The sequence below is a fragment of the Anser cygnoides genome, chromosome 2 (assembly GCF_040182565.1).
Source record: "Anser cygnoides isolate HZ-2024a breed goose chromosome 2, Taihu_goose_T2T_genome, whole genome shotgun sequence".
Classification (NCBI taxonomy): Eukaryota; Metazoa; Chordata; class Aves; order Anseriformes; family Anatidae; genus Anser; species Anser cygnoides.
This window is the reverse complement of record NC_089874.1, coordinates 141,300,381-141,317,364: the sequence shown is the minus strand read 5'-3', so window position 1 is coordinate 141,317,364 and position 16,984 is coordinate 141,300,381. Positions and strand designations below refer to the sequence as shown.

At 41.1% G+C, this 16,984-nt stretch overlaps 2 protein-coding genes across 6 annotated transcripts in view; one reads left to right on the top strand and one right to left on the bottom strand.

Moving 5' to 3' along the window:
• The first annotated feature begins 310 nt into the window (after positions 1-310).
• Positions 311-6,009, top strand: COX6C (cytochrome c oxidase subunit 6C). 2 transcript variants are annotated; one of them, XM_048068684.2, is made up of 4 exons: positions 311-462; positions 1,214-1,341; positions 2,994-3,132; positions 5,888-6,009. In XM_048068684.2, the coding sequence occupies exons 2-3, from the start codon at positions 1,228-1,230 to the stop codon at positions 3,111-3,113; spliced, it is 234 nt and encodes a 77-aa protein (XP_047924641.1). In that variant the 5' UTR covers positions 311-462; positions 1,214-1,227; the 3' UTR covers positions 3,114-3,132; positions 5,888-6,009. The 2 variants fall into 2 exon arrangements, with proteins under 2 accessions (XP_047924641.1, XP_066847337.1); XM_066991236.1 differs by lacking the exon at positions 311-462 and adding an exon at positions 558-717.
• A 3,465-nt stretch (positions 6,010-9,474) lies between these two features.
• VPS13B (vacuolar protein sorting 13 homolog B) overlaps positions 9,475-16,984 on the bottom strand; it is a 481,062-nt gene continuing 473,552 nt past the window's right edge. For all 4 annotated transcript variants that reach the window (XM_048068672.2, XM_048068671.2, XM_048068670.2 and 1 more), the window contains one exon: positions 9,475-11,018. In XM_048068672.2, coding sequence (XP_047924629.2) covers positions 10,773-11,018 — 246 coding nt within the window. In that variant the 3' untranslated portion in view covers positions 9,475-10,772. The remainder of the gene's footprint in view (positions 11,019-16,984) is intronic.

The window sequence follows — 16,984 nt, the reverse complement described above, 5'->3', positions numbered from 1 at the left end:
CTGGCTTTGGCAAGGGTGTATAAGGCTTGAATGAATGCTTCACTGCACGGGAGGCTTTCACGGCAGGAATTTACAGGATTGAGTGTAAAACCCATCGAGTTTGGCTAGGAATAAAGTGAGTGAAAACGAACACCACCACCACAGGCAGGTGGTGATGAGGCGGAAACCCGCGGCACCACACCATTTCCAAGAAAGGTCCAAAGAGAGGATGCCTAGAAGGGATTACAGTTTATCGTGAAGCTTGGCCTTGGCAAACTCTATAAAGATTATTCTACGTTTTCCAGAGGGCAGCGGTTTGGGGAGCAACCCCCCCGCCCCACCCGGCCGCCCGCCTCAGCCCAACGCGCGCGCGGCGGGGCTTGAGCCGAGCCGCTCCCCGTAGCCGCGCGGCCCCGCCTCGCGCATGCGGGGTGGCGGCGCCGCAGAGGGCGGGCGGGAGGACGGCGGGGGGCTCGCGCTGAGGTGAGGCCGCGCTCGCGACACCCCCTCCCCGCCCCCCCCCCCTCTTCCTCACAGCCGCCCCCTCCCTAACGGTCGCCAACGGTCACCAACCGTCACCAACGGCCGCCAACGGCCGCAGCGGCAGCGCGTGACCTCTGCGCGTCCCTGAGGGTGGCGGTGGCGGTGGTTTCCCCTCAGAGGGGCGGCGGGCACCCTCTGCCAGCCGGCAGGGCCGAGGGGTGTTTTTATTTTGTGTTTTTAGCGAAGTCTTTGCAGGTATCTTTATTTACGTATTTATTGGCTTCTGATGCATGCAGCAGGCCTGAAAGGGTAGGCCCGGAAGGGAAGGAAGGGTTTAGTACGAACCTGTCTTTATGCTTGCCTTGTTACCGTGAGCCCTGGGCATAAATAACATAGCCAGGCACCTATATTCCTGTCATAATTAGCTTGCTCTTCAATGCGGTCCATTGAATACTCTAATCACAGAACGGTTGAGGTTGGAAAGGATTAAATAGCCTAGTCACAGAATGGCCGGGGTTGGAAATGGCCTCTAAAGATCATCTGGTCCAACGCCCCTGCCGAGCAGGATCACCTAGAGCACGTAACCCAAAAGTCAAATAGAGAGGGGCTCTGTTGCTTTTGTCAAGGTGACTTTTACATGACATTAAAGGGTATGATCTTTCTAGAATAAAATTAAATAAAAATATTCAAGTGGAGCTTCTTGTCCCACAGTCCTCTTCCTTTCTAATATATATTTTTTTTGTTCTTTTAGGGAATACAATCACCATGTCGTCTGCACTGTTGCCTAAGCCCCAAATGCGGCGCCTCCTGGCCAGGCGGATGAAGTTTCACCTCTTAGGGGCATTTTTTGTTTCTTTCGGATGTGCAGCGTTGTACAAGGTGAGATCACTGCTCATTCAGTCATAAACTGGACGCACTAGAGTGTTTTAAAATTCATAATATCACTTTGTTGAGATTTGAGTAAGCTCTTCATCAGAAGGCTTTAGTAACGTATTTTTATAAGGGTATTTTCAGAACATAAATAAATCCTCATAATCTCGAAGAAACAATGTGAACAAACTGATGCCTTACACTGTAATTAAGGTCATGCAATTTGTCATGACTTAACCTTGAGTCTCCTAGGCCTAGGCTGCTTTTGATTTTTCACACAGCTGATGCTCCTCCCGGTAACTGTAGATAGCCTGTGTCTCTGTCACAGTGTCGGAGGCTCTGGAGAGCTGTCTTATCTTTTGATTGACTTCTGAGATCTTGATAATAAACAGGATGCAAGCACTGCCCGTTACACAGAAGCTTTCAGTATGTGAAGGGCTAGTATGGTGATTTCATCCTTTTTTCTGAGGTAGCAGGTAGAAATGGAGCTGTACATTTCCAAAAAAATCCCACTCACAGATTGCGGTTTGTTTTTCGTGGTCCTTAAAAAGCCTCCTGACAAAGATAAGAGGGGTAGTTGTTTTCAGTGCCTTTACTAAACCCTTCTTGGATCTTACAAGTTACATCTTATCACAGGCAATTAGAACACACATTCCGTGAATTTCATGGAAGAACTGGGTCTTGCTTCACCCACTGAACTCATTCATTTGCAGCATTTAAATACTCAGGAAACTATTGATAAAAGCGACTAGAAATTAAGTTAACATCAGGTTAACAGTGCCGATTTTGTGGTAAGCAAAGTCCATGAAGGTCAATAAATGTCTGTCAGAAACAATAAACCTGCACAGTTAAGGCTCAGCATCCACTTCTCACACCTGCTGAGAGGTGGGCAGGCTTGCTTGTGATGAGATCTGCAGTGTCTTTTTTTAATAGTCTGTGGTTTTATGCTGTATTTGGCAGCCCCCCATTAATACATCAGTAAGGCAGTGGGCCATGTTTATAACAACTCTGATCTCAGAAGGAATTCACGATGTTATCTGTTGGACAAACCCACCTTAGCCTTTCCTGCACGTTTTTTTGGCTTTTCGGCGTATCCTCGTGCCTCAGAGGAGCGAGTACCCAAGGTATCAGGACCACATCTCTTGATGTCAGTGAGCTGGAGGATTGGTTTGGGAGCCTTGTAAAATTTTACCAGACTTTTGCAGTTGACCTACAACATAGCTCAAATGCGGTCAATTATTTTGGGATGCCATTTTATCTGCAGTTACAGTTCTGCAGCTGCCCACGGACATATTCAAAGCTTGCCGTAGCAATTTTTGTTACATGTAAAACAATCACCAGGCTGGGCAGAGGACATCTGAGTATCAATATAGACAATGTGTATCTGGATTTTAAAAATGCAGTCTGCTTAAAAATGTAATGCACTGTCTTTTAACTGGCTTTTTAAGGTTTCGCTTTAGATGTTATTTTCCAGACCAGCAGTCAGGTAGCCTGAACTGTGGATTTGAACAGGAACAAAGCAATTTTTTACTAACTTCTGTCATTGAACTAAGGCTTTTTAGACTGCTATCCACCGCTAAATTTATTAGCGTTAATAGCAAATAAATAAATACTGCTTGTAAAGGTTTGCAAGCTTTAATCTTCTGTGTGTTACTTTCCAGTTTGGAGTTGCTGAACCCAGAAAAAAAGCTTATGCAGAGTTCTATAAGAACTATGATCCTATGAAGGACTTTGAAGCCATGAGAGCAGCTGGTGTGTTTGAGTCTGCACCCCCCAAATAATGGCAGCCTGCATTTCCAGGTAATAAGCTCCTCTGCATTAGAAGGGTTGGTCGAGTTGTTTCAGTAAAATAAGGTGCTTCTGTTCGGACGTCTTCCTTTTCTATCAATCAGAAAGGCTCTCCCAAAGAAAAGGGTTACAAATTGCACTACTCAAGAGACCTGTGGGCAATAAAAACTTGAAGAAATATGGGAACTGGGAAAGGGGAGTAAGGGCAGAATGGGAATCTCCTGAAAACCTTTTGGGTAATTTGTTTAACTTGTGTGATGTAGCAGACCTCTGCAGAGCGATGCTGGGCCTTTCCCTCTGCAGGCAGCTGCCTTCAGAACAATTCTGCCTTTGCATAGAGAGGAGACCAAGCTTCTGTATGAGACTTGCCGGATACCAATATGTTGATGCGGTGACATCTTGTATCGCTTAGCTTCGGGCTATTAAAGTCAGCTTATGTGCTGGTGGTGGCACAGCGACTGAGAAAAGGGAAGGCTGTCTGCCATAGCATGGATCTCTGTATAAGAAACAGAGACGGCTTCCACACATCCTTTTGTCTTTTGAAGCTCGTGAGGGGACAGATAACTACCCGTGAGGGAAATATGTATTTAGTACATATATTTACGTATTTCAGTATATAAATACATGCTTTAAAAAAAAAATAAATGATGGCATGCAGCTTCTTTTGTACTAAATTCAGAGTTTTGCCTTACTGAATTCAGCTTGAATAGAGCTGTGATCACGATACTATTCTCCTAGTGCTTTTTTTGTTAGAGCACTGCCAAACTTTTTTCTTCTTTACTTCTTATCATAACGCCAGGAAAAAAAAGTCTTTATTTCAACCTTGTTACAGTTATTAATAAGCACACTCAGTAAACTGCACAGGCTCGTGATGTGACAACTCAACAAAGAATTCCTCCCCCCTTCTAGATCAAGATTTCTTACATTGAGTTCTCTGCTTCTCTTAAAATGACTTCAAACTAATCTAGAATGATAGCTTTTTCATTCTTTTGGAATGTTTTCATATTGTGATCATTATGTGATAATCTGTGGCTCTAATTATCCTGGCCAGCTGGGTTTTCTCAGCCTGTTTGCTTAAAGCAGCAAGATTGAATAAAATAAAACATTTGTACTTAACACTATTAATACAAAATTCTGTTGTGTGACAATCTGCAACTATCTGGTTACCGCATAATGCAATTGTATGAAAGAAGCAGAGCTCCAGCTACTCTAAAAGATTAAAAAAAAAAAAAAGCGGCAGTCCCTTTTTTTCCTTGAGGAAAAAGTGTCTCTCCTTGAGTGATGACTCCAGCCAAGGTAAATAATGAAATGATAAATTTACCTGGTTTTATTCTCAGTAATTCACCCTCTCGTTTGGCCCTTGGTAGTATGTAGGGACTTTCTAACTTTCTTAGACACTGGAATTGCATTCTTTAGTCAGGTGGCCTTCATCAGCATGTTCTGAAAGGCCATCTGGTGGTAAAATCATTTGAAACAAACACTGTCAACAATGATCCATGTTAAATATTTAATTGGAATCACAAACGGGATTTTTCAGTGCAAATAGAGCTCCGTTCTGTAAGCTTATGTTCCCATTTGGAACTTAAAAAAATCAAGTTGCACATTGTGTGCACCTGTTAAAATTAAACGTTTCCTAAACATTTCTTCCATTCCTTAATTACACCAGCTCAAAAGAAAATGTGAAGGCTAAATCTTGATATGTCATTTTGTTTGAACTGCTGATGCTTTTTATTCCTTATCCTATTTATGTAAGAACTTGTATTTTTCTGTAGAATAGCAGGAGAGAAGGGAAAAAAATGCCACTGTTTCAAATGCTCTAAAAAGGCTGTGAAAAAGACAAGTACCAAAACAGATGGAAGACATTTTCGTTTTCCTCAGCAATTTAAATCTTAGCTATGGAAGTTGGATGGAGGTTGAATCTGATGCTTTTTTTGGTATAGTTACCTAAAGGGTACGGTGGTCATGCATATTCTACATCTGCTCCCATTTTATTGGAATCTATTTTGTATGTGGCAGCAAATACAGTGGTTTAGCTTCATTTAATACTCACTCTGGAATCAGCACTTGCCCCCGAAACAAAGGAAATGCTAAGCAGGGAGGAGAATTAATTAGTTAAGGTGTTAGTTTGGAAGTCTGTCTGGAGTTTGTTCTTGCTGGGCACGTAGAGAACTTGGTATCTACGTGTGAATTTGCAGTTTCAGCTACCTGGCGTGGACTTTGGGGGTACTGGTGATGGAAAAGAAGCACAAGTATAAATCTGGGGAGTGTCTTACCTCTGGAGCGTGCTCAGCAGTACAATAAAGGGGCAAGTCATGGTGCTAACCACTTGCATGACTCTTGTCATGGAGCACAGCTGGTCTTGGATTGCGTTCAGTATAATGTGGAGAAGCAATTTGAATTTGGTTTTCTTCCTTCCTTGGTAGGTTGCCTACACCACTTGTTTCCTCTCTGGCTCCTATCTGAAAGTTGCATTCCTTTCTCTTTCAGGCCCTTAGCAAGATTGATTCAGTTATCAGTGCTGCATGTATAGTGAATCTGACGTGCTGTGCAGGATTGTTCCAGCTCTTGATTTGTTCCATGTTTCACTTCTGTTTGCCACATGAAGGGTGTGTGAATCTTAAACTGTCAGGAAATAACAGGGGGAATTCCTCTAGACTAAACCACCACATAAACATTTCTCTCTCTTGCTTTGCATTCATACATACTAATGTCTTTACTGAGGGTATGAAGTTTGTCCAACATAACTTAATTTCTTTTTATCTTGCAGATCCCGTTCAGTCTGAGGAGACTTGATGACCGAACCTTACTTGTTCACTGAATTATCAAGTGTAATGCACTTCAGTGCATGACACGCTCTAATGTATCTCAGTAAATAAAAAATGTACATCAGTGAGGCTTAATTGTCTTCATTAATGTCGAAATGCTTAAATACTGGAAAGAGCGGTGGAAGGTCTTCATAAACTGCTTTAGACAACCAAGTCTGTTTTTCTTTCCCCCAAGAATTATTTGCATCTTTGTTTTGGCCAAGTTCCATATTTGATAACAAAGTATATTCTTAAGCAATTATGGCTGGGTTGTCTTTGCTGCTGATGGGAATGTTCAAGAGGATAGTTGTTACTGGAAGGGAGAGGCTGCATTTCTGGAAGGGTCTCAGTTACCTCTGGCTTCAGAAGTGAACAGACCTTGAGATGAAAGAAACTAGAGGAATTCTGGAAACGCACCAGCCAACCTTTGTATCTTTTTCTGGTGCCATCGTTGTGTTGCCTTCTTTACGGCAGCAAAGTGTTACATCAAGACTTAGAATCTACGCCACTGCCCACTCCTATACATGGTATGTAACTGTAATTGGAAAATGACCCCAGACTGCAAGTATATTCGCATGTATTTGATGTACAAAGGGAAAGACGATAAAAGGAGACATAATAGAAGAGGAAATACTTACTTTAGGACATTACCGTAATGAAAATGTTTCCATGCTGCTTCTAGACACACACATCTCTTCATATCTGGAAGCAGTCAGCTGAGCACACTTAATTTTGGATACGTTCTGTAGTCCAAGACCTGATGCTCTACCTTCTGCCTCGTTACCGGCCACTTGGAGCGTGCTTTGTGCGTTGCCTACAGCTGAGGTTGAAAATACACAAGTGATACACAGGGCTGGAACTCCTGATTGCTGAATGGGGCACTATGAGAGGAGTCAAAGCTGATCATGAGAAAGAAGGGGAGGCTTTGTATGAAGCAGCATGACAAATTAAGCCATCTGTGTTGTATTTGAAAGTCTTCAGTTCAAATCCTGTTTGGAGTAACTCTTACTATTCTAAATGGATCATTATCTACTTAACTTAATAGGTAACTGTGAGCAGCATTTGGACTAATGAAAGCACATAAGTAACATATTTGATCCAGAACATTAATATGGAGCAACATGGCATTTTCTTTAAAGTTTCTGTAAGTGTGGGGCTGCCTTTGAGCAAAGAAGGAATGACATTAGTGGTGCAGGAGCAACCATCTAGTAATCAAAATACCCCTGTTCCTATAAATGTAAACCCAAGCTTAACAATAGCAAATGATACCAATTTATCTTCCAAATGTACAGTATAAACATTGTGTGCCATTAAATACTGACTAGCATTTTCTCAGCCATGTCTGCAGGTTTAAATAGCCAGGGGTCTTTAGTCATGCTGACAGCTTCGCAGGCAAGGGATTGTGCTGCTGCCAGGTGTGCAGGCTGGAGGAACTGACTCCCTCTCAGCTCTAGCCCATGTAGTCTTCCCAGTTGCTAGGTGTGAATTGACTTTTAAATTCCAAGTTTCTTCTAAACTGTTAAAGCCAACCACAGTTGTGTGTTCATTCCGTTACCAGTGTTGTGTGATTTAAAGAAATGAGAACGTTGTGGCCCACGTTGGCTTTTTGGTCGGACAGCAGAGCTCAACGCTGTCCCTGGCTAAATGTATTCAGCAACAAGGAAGAAACGCAGCTCTGCTGGGTGTTTGCAGTTTGTGTCAGCAATATGAAAGTGTTGTTTGCTTTATAATGCTACCATGTTTTCACACGGGGTGCGAAACAAGCACCTCCTTTCAGCAGGCACTGCCAAGCAACTGCTAGCTTTCCTCTGAGTGCGAAGGGAGGGCAAAACTGGGGCCCTCCTCAGGAGCTAGGCACAAGGGCTAACCTAGTCTGAAACCAGCACCAAGCCATCGATTTTCTTTCTTTATGGCTGTTGCTAGAAAGAGTTCAGCTAATCCTATTGGGTCTCAGCTGTTGTTGTATCTTAGAACCAATTGGGCGCGAGCCCTGGTGTGGCACAGGAAAGGACTGTGTGAGCAAGCCCCTAATCAGCTTCTTGTTATAGCAGCTGGCACGCTGCTTATAGGAGCTGCAGAGCTGAATAACATGCCTGTCTGCCCAGAGACCATCTCCAACCATCTGTAAAGGTTTTTGCTATATTTTTATATATGAAATAATATATAAAAAGGGATTGTTTGATCTAAACTACTTTGGGGAAGGGCTTGCCATCCATAAGCCTGAGTATGCCTCCAAATTTTTGGCTGGCTTGCTTTATTCTTGAGTGTTTGAGGAATGATTGATTGTTCTGGAAGCAAACTAAAAAGATAGATTTGAAGTTGTGAGCTCTCCAGGTCTAAAGAGCACTATGAAAGTAGGTATGCTTTAAGGGTACACATTGGAGTGCTTTAGCAGCTAAGTACAGGCAGCTGCTCTTTGGACAACTTTGTTTTCATAGTTCACACAGCTCATATGTAGGGGAGGCTGATTTATATGCCATCTCCACACATGTTTCCATACATGTGGTCAGAAGGGGGAGAAAGAACCTGCCTAATGCAGTAAAGATGCTAGCTTAATTCATTGAAGAAGAGTGTAATTTAAGCAAGTGTTTATTCCAAGGGAATATAATTCAGGAAAAACACAAATATAGCTTAAACAATGGCTGCAATCTACAAACTTTTAGGAATTAAACCGCTGCCTTCCCTCATCTTTTACAGGTGTGTTTGCATCCTCTTGGCTGGTTCGTGTACTACCTCCATAATGAACAGATTAGGCTAATTCAAATGGTGACTATAGCGCTGTTTTGATTCAGTTAGTCACAAAACCATAAAACTTTTCAGCACATGTTTTGGCAAGCTAATCATCAGGTTTTTTACTTCCAACGTATTGTCATGATCTATTGCATTTTCTGGTATATGACAAAGTCCAGTCACCAACAGGAATCTAGTGGGGTCGGTCTACATGAAGCTTGCGTGTCTTTGTGGTCATTGTTCTACACGATGACTGTTCATTCACTCGTAACCGAACGACCAAATAGCTCACAAAAACAACTATTATAGTAATAGCTTTATTATCTTTAAACAAACTCTATATTACAATTTATGCATCAATATGCAAAATTAGAATTATTAAACCATTTCCATAAAATACCAGGAATGAATTGTATGCGTATGTACATTTTTCTTAAAATAGTGTTATTTAAACAATGACTACATTATTAAATCACTATGAAATGTTGATAATTAATAGGCTTATTTCACATTCAGAAAGAACAACTCAGATCCCAGGCTACTGTATTTCAGTACACAAGAGACACGGCTTTTAGAAATACCTTTTAACAAAGCTGAACTCACGAGAAAAACATTACAAATACTACATTCTTATGTACTGTGCTTTTGGTCATATCAGGTATGCATAGAAGGTATTAACTAACTAAAGCAGATGTATTTACTCAAAATGATGATCAGACTTTATTCCAGTTCTTGTCTCTAATTCTGGCCATGTTCAGGAATCCCCAGACAAAATGAATGTCCATATACATATAACAGGGGAGAGAAGTTAGAAGTATAGTTGAAAACCAAGCAGGATTTTTTTTTTTTTTTAACTAAACTTGCTCTAGACAGATTTGGTTTATAAAGTAACCTAACTGTGCCTGGAGAGAATGATTTCTTGTCTATTACAAACTGTAAAACATCTGAAAATAAGACACTTAGAAAGCTCATTTGTCTTGATGCGTTTAACATAGTATTCTTAAGTGTACTGTGATGGCATCATAACTATTAATGTAATCGGACCCCGTGGGTCTTTACTTTTGTAGCAACCTGAAAAAGAACCCAACTCATTTTGCTTTGCAGAAATATATTTGAAAGGTCGTATTTCTAAATATCCCTGTTTTTATCACTTCAAAGATGATAAGCATAGAATGAATTAGGGCTTAATTGAACATTTACTGTATGTAGTGGTGGCAGATCAGAAGGGAGAGAGACCCAACAAGGCTATATTTAGCACCCGCACATCTACGGTACAGTGAGCTTTAGATTCTTGGTAGATTTTAAGGAGGCTAAGCTCTGGTTCTTAAGTTTTTGAATTGCATGTTACTGGCTTCCAGCTAATGACCAGACAATGCACAATGTCATATATACATTGAAAGTCCTCAAAATTTGACGGTGGATGAAATAAAGTTTCTGTATACAGACAGTTTTAAAAATAAATTCATGTTGTAGTTCATGTTTTGTTCTCCAAACCAGACAAAGGCACTAGTTTACATTAAGGACTAATGTCCTGCAAAACTTCAGTCAAATAAAGGAAGCTATTTTAAGGTTAAAGTGGTGCTAAAACCCAGCTGTCACTAGTAACTTAAAACAGCCACACTGGGTTTTTCAGATTTAGTGGGGGAAAATGTTTTGCCTCAGGATGTACATGTTGGGGGGAGTGCATGTGTGGGGGGCAGGCTCAGCCTTGAGCAAGTTTTTACAGCTGAGTTATAAACCTGGTTTATAACAGAAACTGGCAGACCCTAAAATATGATATAGTATGTATTGATATATATTTTTTGTGTGTGGCAAAAATGACTCTGTGCACTCAGTTCTTCCTTATTCCCTGATTTTTGGTAATTGAAAGAAAAAGGATTTTGATTGACCTATAGTCCAAGGCTTTTCCCTTTCACTTCATTTGTTTGCTAGAACACTTTCCTTCCAGCACTGGTATCTTGGCTAGGGAGCAGGAACGTTGTCAAGGTTAGAAAAGCTTAACTTCATTATAATCTCCTACTTCAAAAATTACATGCATCTCTACTTGACGTAGGTTACTGCATAGAAAGCATTATGCTCAAAATGGTAAGATATTACTACATTCACCACAAATATTTATTAAAAAAATCCTTTCCTCAAGGCTTTATTTTTTACCATGGTGAATTTGCTAATGAATACTTGGGCAAAATTTGGATCAACTACATACTGATACGTTTTCATTACAGTTGGAAGGTGTTCAGCAGCCACAGCTTGCAGTGTTGGCATTGCAGCAGCACTGGGGGCGAGGTGGTAAGATGTCTTCGTGATGTACTCCACAAGGCGGTTGTATTGTTGTTCTGATAGTCTCTCTCTAGCTCCATCTGCCTGAAATAAGACAACATAAAATGATTATTGAGTAATTGACAGTAACTGAACTCAACAGTGAAGACAATAACTTGCATATCACTTTGTAGAGTTAAAAATTGTCCTCCCTGGGATCTTTCTTACAGTAGTTTTGTGGATGTTTTAACCAGCAGAGTTCTCCTGTAGTTTAGCGGTAGGTGGATTACTCCTTTCCTTTGCATGTTTTGGACAGTTCTATCCTGAGATGCTGTAACTCCTACAATTACCATAAAGGAGGCTGTAGCAAGGTGAGGATCAGTCTCTTCTCCCAGGCACCAAGTGATAAGACAAGAGGAAATGGCCTCAAGTTGCACCGGGGAGGTTTAGTTTGGATATTAGGAAAAACTTCCTCACTGAAAGGGTTGTGAAGTATTGGAACAGGCTGCCCAGGGAAGTATTTGGGTCACCATCCCTGGAAGTCTTCAGAAAAGTTGTAGAGCTTGGTGACATGGTTTAATGGTAGACTTGGCAGTGCTACGTTAAAGGTTGGACCAGATGATCTTAGAGGTCTTCTCCAACCTAAATTATTCTAACTCCACCATGTAAAAGTCTAAGCAGTATCTTCAAACAATTTCAGGGATGGACTCCACCCACCTTACTCAAGAGTAGATCTTTACAGCAGATCAGCTCTTTGTAGACAGGAAAAGCATCTAAAGCCATCTCAGAAAAATGTCAGTAGCTCCCAGCAGTGTTTATCAGATAGACAGCATTTATAATTAGCAAACCTTTCTCTTGCAAAATACAATTTATGACAACCCACAGCCATTTCTGGGAAGTTAAGTCTTTCAGTTACTTGATTCAGAGTAAGAACTAGAAGCTACCTTCCAGGTGACTGGTCTATCTATGACTGGATATATCCATTTGCCTCTGCTAACCAAAGAAGCACTCATTTAATTAAATTTTTTTAAAACAAAAGATTTTTACTACAGATAGTTTGGGAATGTTATTAATAGAGAAGAAATTAAGGTATACATGCAAACTGCCTTTTCCATCATAAGCTGTAGGGACTCTTCTGAAGAAATCCCTTTTTGTAGGATGAAATACGCTGAGGTTCAAGGCTCTAGTAAGAAGGATACAATTAACCCACTTCTAGCTAAAACCGATGCTGCCAACAGAAAGGTGGCATCTACCACATGATTTCAACCCAATAAAGTATTAGACGAAAAGCCATGGGCAAACCTGGAAAATCAGTCTGCTGTGCCCCTTTTTTATTTTGAAGAAGAAACTGAAGATGACTATGACTAACTTGGGAAGGGCAAGCATGCAAGCAGACACCAAGCTAGCTGACTTCAAAATGACTTCCAAAAAAAGATACTCAGAAATATCGCCATTGATACTACAGGGGTATCACTATCAAAGTCATTCAGAATATAACTTATTTCCAAAATGTGAAAATGACAGAAAGGCAGACACTATCCTAGGGATAGGGTCTGATGCTTCCTTATTTATAGTGGGAGAACTGCTGAACAATTTCATTTTTGCATGGTTTAAAACATCTTTCTTTGTAGCATGTCACACTGAGGATTCAAAGACTGCTGTCTTCTGACCGTCTTTCAGGGGGTTTTACCCATGCCTCAGTAGATGTGATGATATTTCCAAGCAGTGCCATTGGATTCAATTTAACAGCCAGGATCAATATCCTGTCACATCTCTGGACATGCGAGGCTCATTTTATACAAACCATTGCTTATTTGAAGAAATAATTAATATGATTCATAGATTGTGACAGATGTCACGTTCAAATCAAAACAGTCCCCTCTTTTTTCTTTTTTCTTTTTTCTTTTTTTTTTTTTTTTTAAACTATGCCTTTGGAGAGGAATTTGCTGCTCAACAAGTAGGAACACTCCTGTTTTCAATCATCACCACAAAAATGCTAAAGGAAGTAGGCTCATGCACAAACTCAGAAGCTCAAAGTTGGAGCCTATGCTTAGAAACAGTGGAAATGATGAAATGGACAGAGGAAAGCTTGGTTTCCTCCATATTCTTAAAGGGAGGGGAAAAAAATTACAAGGCAGACTGCTGCAGCAGATAAATAGCTAATGAGGGAGAATGATGTCTGAATGATGGCTTCAGTCTGCTGTCACAGAAAAGGTAACACCTCATTAGTCAATCTGTTTTAGCAGTTGAAAGGAGAGAAATATGCTGAAGTAGCATCCATGTAAACTAGATTACACTTCTGACTCCACTCTGACCAAAAGATCAAAGTTATAATAGGAGATGGAAATGGTGCTGGCATCCCACTCCCATACTTGTGTGAACCCATTCTTCATAGGAGCTCTCCCCATGCAGACAGGCTGAGGGAGCGGGGGATGTTCGGCCTGGAGAAGAGAAGGCCCCGGGCAGACCTTACAGCGGCCTCCCAGTGCCTAAAGGGGGCCTGCAGGAAAGCTGGAGAGCGACTCTTTGTCATGGAGTGTAGGGATAGGGCAAGGGGGAATGGCTTGAGACTGAAAGAGGGTAGTTTTAGATTAGACACAAGGAAGAAATTCTTCACTCAGAGGGTGGTGAGGCAGTGGCACAGGCTGCCCAGAGAAGCTGTGGATGCCCCATCCCTGGAGGTGCTCAAGGCCAGGCTGGATGGGGCTTTGGGCAACCTGGGCTGGTGGGAGGTGTCCCTGCCCATGGCAGGGGGCTGGAACTGGGTGGGCTTTAGGGTCCCTTCCAACCCAAACCATTCTGTGATTTTATGATTCATTCAGCTCCAGGCTATATCCCATAGATATAGCACAATTATTCGGGAGGAAATATTAACTGTGCTTGGACAGTCTTCCAAAGTAACTGGGACCCTACTTGCTTCCAGATGACTTCATCTGTAACTGTCTACTTCTCCAGCCAGTTTCAGTTTAGCTTATATTGTCAAGACAACAACAGAAACTTGGAGTTGCTGTTATTCTACATTTTTTTTTTCCTAAATGGGACGTAGTATTGTCATTAACCAACTATTTTAAAAAACTGTAATATTTATAGCCAAACCATTCAATCAGTCACAACTTGGTTAATGGTTGCTTAATGCACCTGTTAGATGAATCTTAGAGATTATATGGCCTTTAATGTTAGAAGGTCACATTCTGGGGGTTAAGAACTCTTATTTTTTTTCTAAAATTATGACTTATAAAGAATAATACTTCAGCAATTCTAACAAAATCAGCAGTGGCTATAGCATATTTGTTGTGCAGTCCAGATTGTGTGTAGCACTAACAGTCTGCTTAGTGCACACTCAGTAAGTAAGAAGGTTCTTTATTTTTTATTTCCACTACTTCTTTGAAAATTCAGAGTGGTTTTCAGCTCCAGGTATGATACCTGTAGCACTATCATGAAAACCCTGTTGCAGATCATCACAAAGAAATTCAGGAATATTTGGGATTCCAGGGCCCGTCAGTTTTTTACTCTCTCCATGATATTATAAGCTACACCAAAAGCAGCTGGAAGAAGAGGCCTTTTAGAGTTTGATGTCTGTCTGGAACCAAGCAGTGTCTCAATTACTTTGGAAGATAATCCAAGTACAATTAATGCTTCCCTTTCAATAACAACCTTGTCAGTGCCAGAGTTTTCAAGAATCCATCCAGGCTATTCCTAGCCAGATGGATTAAGTTATATATTGTGGAGGCAAACAAGCCATCAGGCAAACCTATTGCTGAAGGAGTCAAAATATGTTCTATAACATCTCTGATGATTACAGCTGTAGAATAACTCATGTTTTGTTTCCTAGTAGTTCCAAGAAAATGAGGAGAGGCAAGGGGAGAAACTGTTTTGGGTAGAGCTGAAACAAAACTTTTGGCAACTATTTTGGGTGGACAGTAAGACACAAAAGTGCATTTTTATAATGTTGAAATGGATCGTTTCAATTTGTTGTATTATTTCTAGGATCTTTGATTAAATTAATCAGCAAATTAGATATAGTTTACATTTGGCAACATTACCTCTGTTTTTTGGATGACATGACTGGGCATTTTTTTAAGCAAAAAATTTTGGCCATCTTCACCAATGTCATCATGTACAGAAGTGTCAGCACTTCATGTAGCAGGACATCTTCAGTGCAACAAGAGAGCCCACCATTAATATTTAGGAGTCATGTCTATTTAGGTGTAGGTTCTGCAGCTCTGAGGCTGCTTACCTGCAATTCATAGCTTGCTACTCCTAAGGATGCTTTTCCCTATCAAAATCGAAGCTGTTTTTTTTTTTTTTTTTTAATAAATGTTCTTGCTGGGGAGCTGAAAGGGAGGCCATGGCAGAACAGCCCCAAGCACCACAGAAGTGAAATGCGCAGCTGCAGAAAGAAAACTTCCAAGTACGAAATGTCCCAATCCACTAAGGCAAAAAATAAGGGAGCTTTAATTACAAAATCATATTACATAACTCCAGGTAATTAGCAATACTTTATGAAGCTTTTGGAATCTGTTTTTGCGTAGCTGCCTTAGCATAAGAAAAAAAAAACATTTTCTTATTCTTGCCTGCCTTATTTTTAACTGCTCCTCTTTATAGCACATTTCTTTAAATATTCACACAAATTCCACTGTGAATTCTGCATTCTGAAGGCATACTTATGCCAAGTCAGTTTTGTACAGCATCGCTTAGCTTTTGATGTCTTGCCATCACTGACATTGCTCCACCCCTGGGGACATAGGCACTCTTCACTGCTTTTATCATGCCATACATTTTCCCTGCGTTCTCAAGGGCCTGTGTCAGCAGAAGACATTGTGTACTGCAGCTGGCTGGCTCAAGGTTTATAGCTCCTGGCATTGCTATGCCACTGGAATAAGGGTCCCATATTTTTATCCAGAACTACACAAAGAAACATATGTATTTCATCCAGTATCTACAAGGCAGCTCACTTACTGTGTGTATTTGCATATGTATGTGGGACTACTGGACTCTTTACCCAAGCCATGTAGGGTTGTGCTTGGACAGGATCCACTTGGCCCAGCAGTCTCATATATTTCCAGCTGCAGCAGCTATGGGGACTAGAATTAGGCTCCCTGTCCCATGTCTTTCCTCCTCCCAGGCAGGCATCACCCTCCTGCAACAACCTTTGGGCAAGCAGTGCTCCCGCAGAGTAGCAGCCTACTCCTCACCCCTTGGATAACCAGATATAAAGACAAGAGCCACCACAGGTGCTACAGCCCAACAAAAAAATCAGGGCTGGTGCTAAGTTAGGGTTAGGATAGGTTGAGTGCATCAATAGTCTCAGGGAGAACAAATTATCTTCCTCTTTCCTCCAGGACGGTAGCTCTGGACTGAACAGGATGGTCTGGTTTCAGCACGATGGCTGCCTCCAGCAACCACATAGTGTTCAGGGACAGAAAAACTGAGCTTTGCCCACTTGGACCAAATTTAAGTAATGCCTTGTTGTGGTGCAGGAAGGCAACTTCAGTCAACAGTTGGGCAAATGTCAGACTCTGTAAGACTGAGGTTACTGGAAAGACAATAAATGTAAGCAGAGAATTCAGCACTTAAAAAAGGAGCTTTCACAGAAATTCCAAGTGCTGTCATGACTCAGATGAAGTCCTTGTTCTGCTGGAATCGACAGCAAAATTCTTTGGTGACTTCAGCAAAGTTAGGATTTTACTGAAGGTGCTGAAGCCTCGCCTACTTTTTGGCACACCTCATACTTCCTGTTGTTTTACATATGCTCTTTTTGCATATCTGAAACGGAAATTTCTGGTATAGCAGTCTATGAACTACCTGACACACGCATATTTGTTTTTGAAATGAACTCTCATATGACTCCACTTGAGAATTTAATACAATAAACATTGTTTCCCAAAAGTGTAAAAATATACCATTCTTCTACCATTAAAAAAAAGAAGATAATTCATCCAAAACCTCAGTATTCAAATGGCCTAGAAATCTTTCAATAAGATGAAAGATTTATGCTTTTACTGGCAAACACATGGTACATCCAACCTCAGCAAAAGTACTGGTCCATTTTAAAGTCAGCGTTTGCAAAA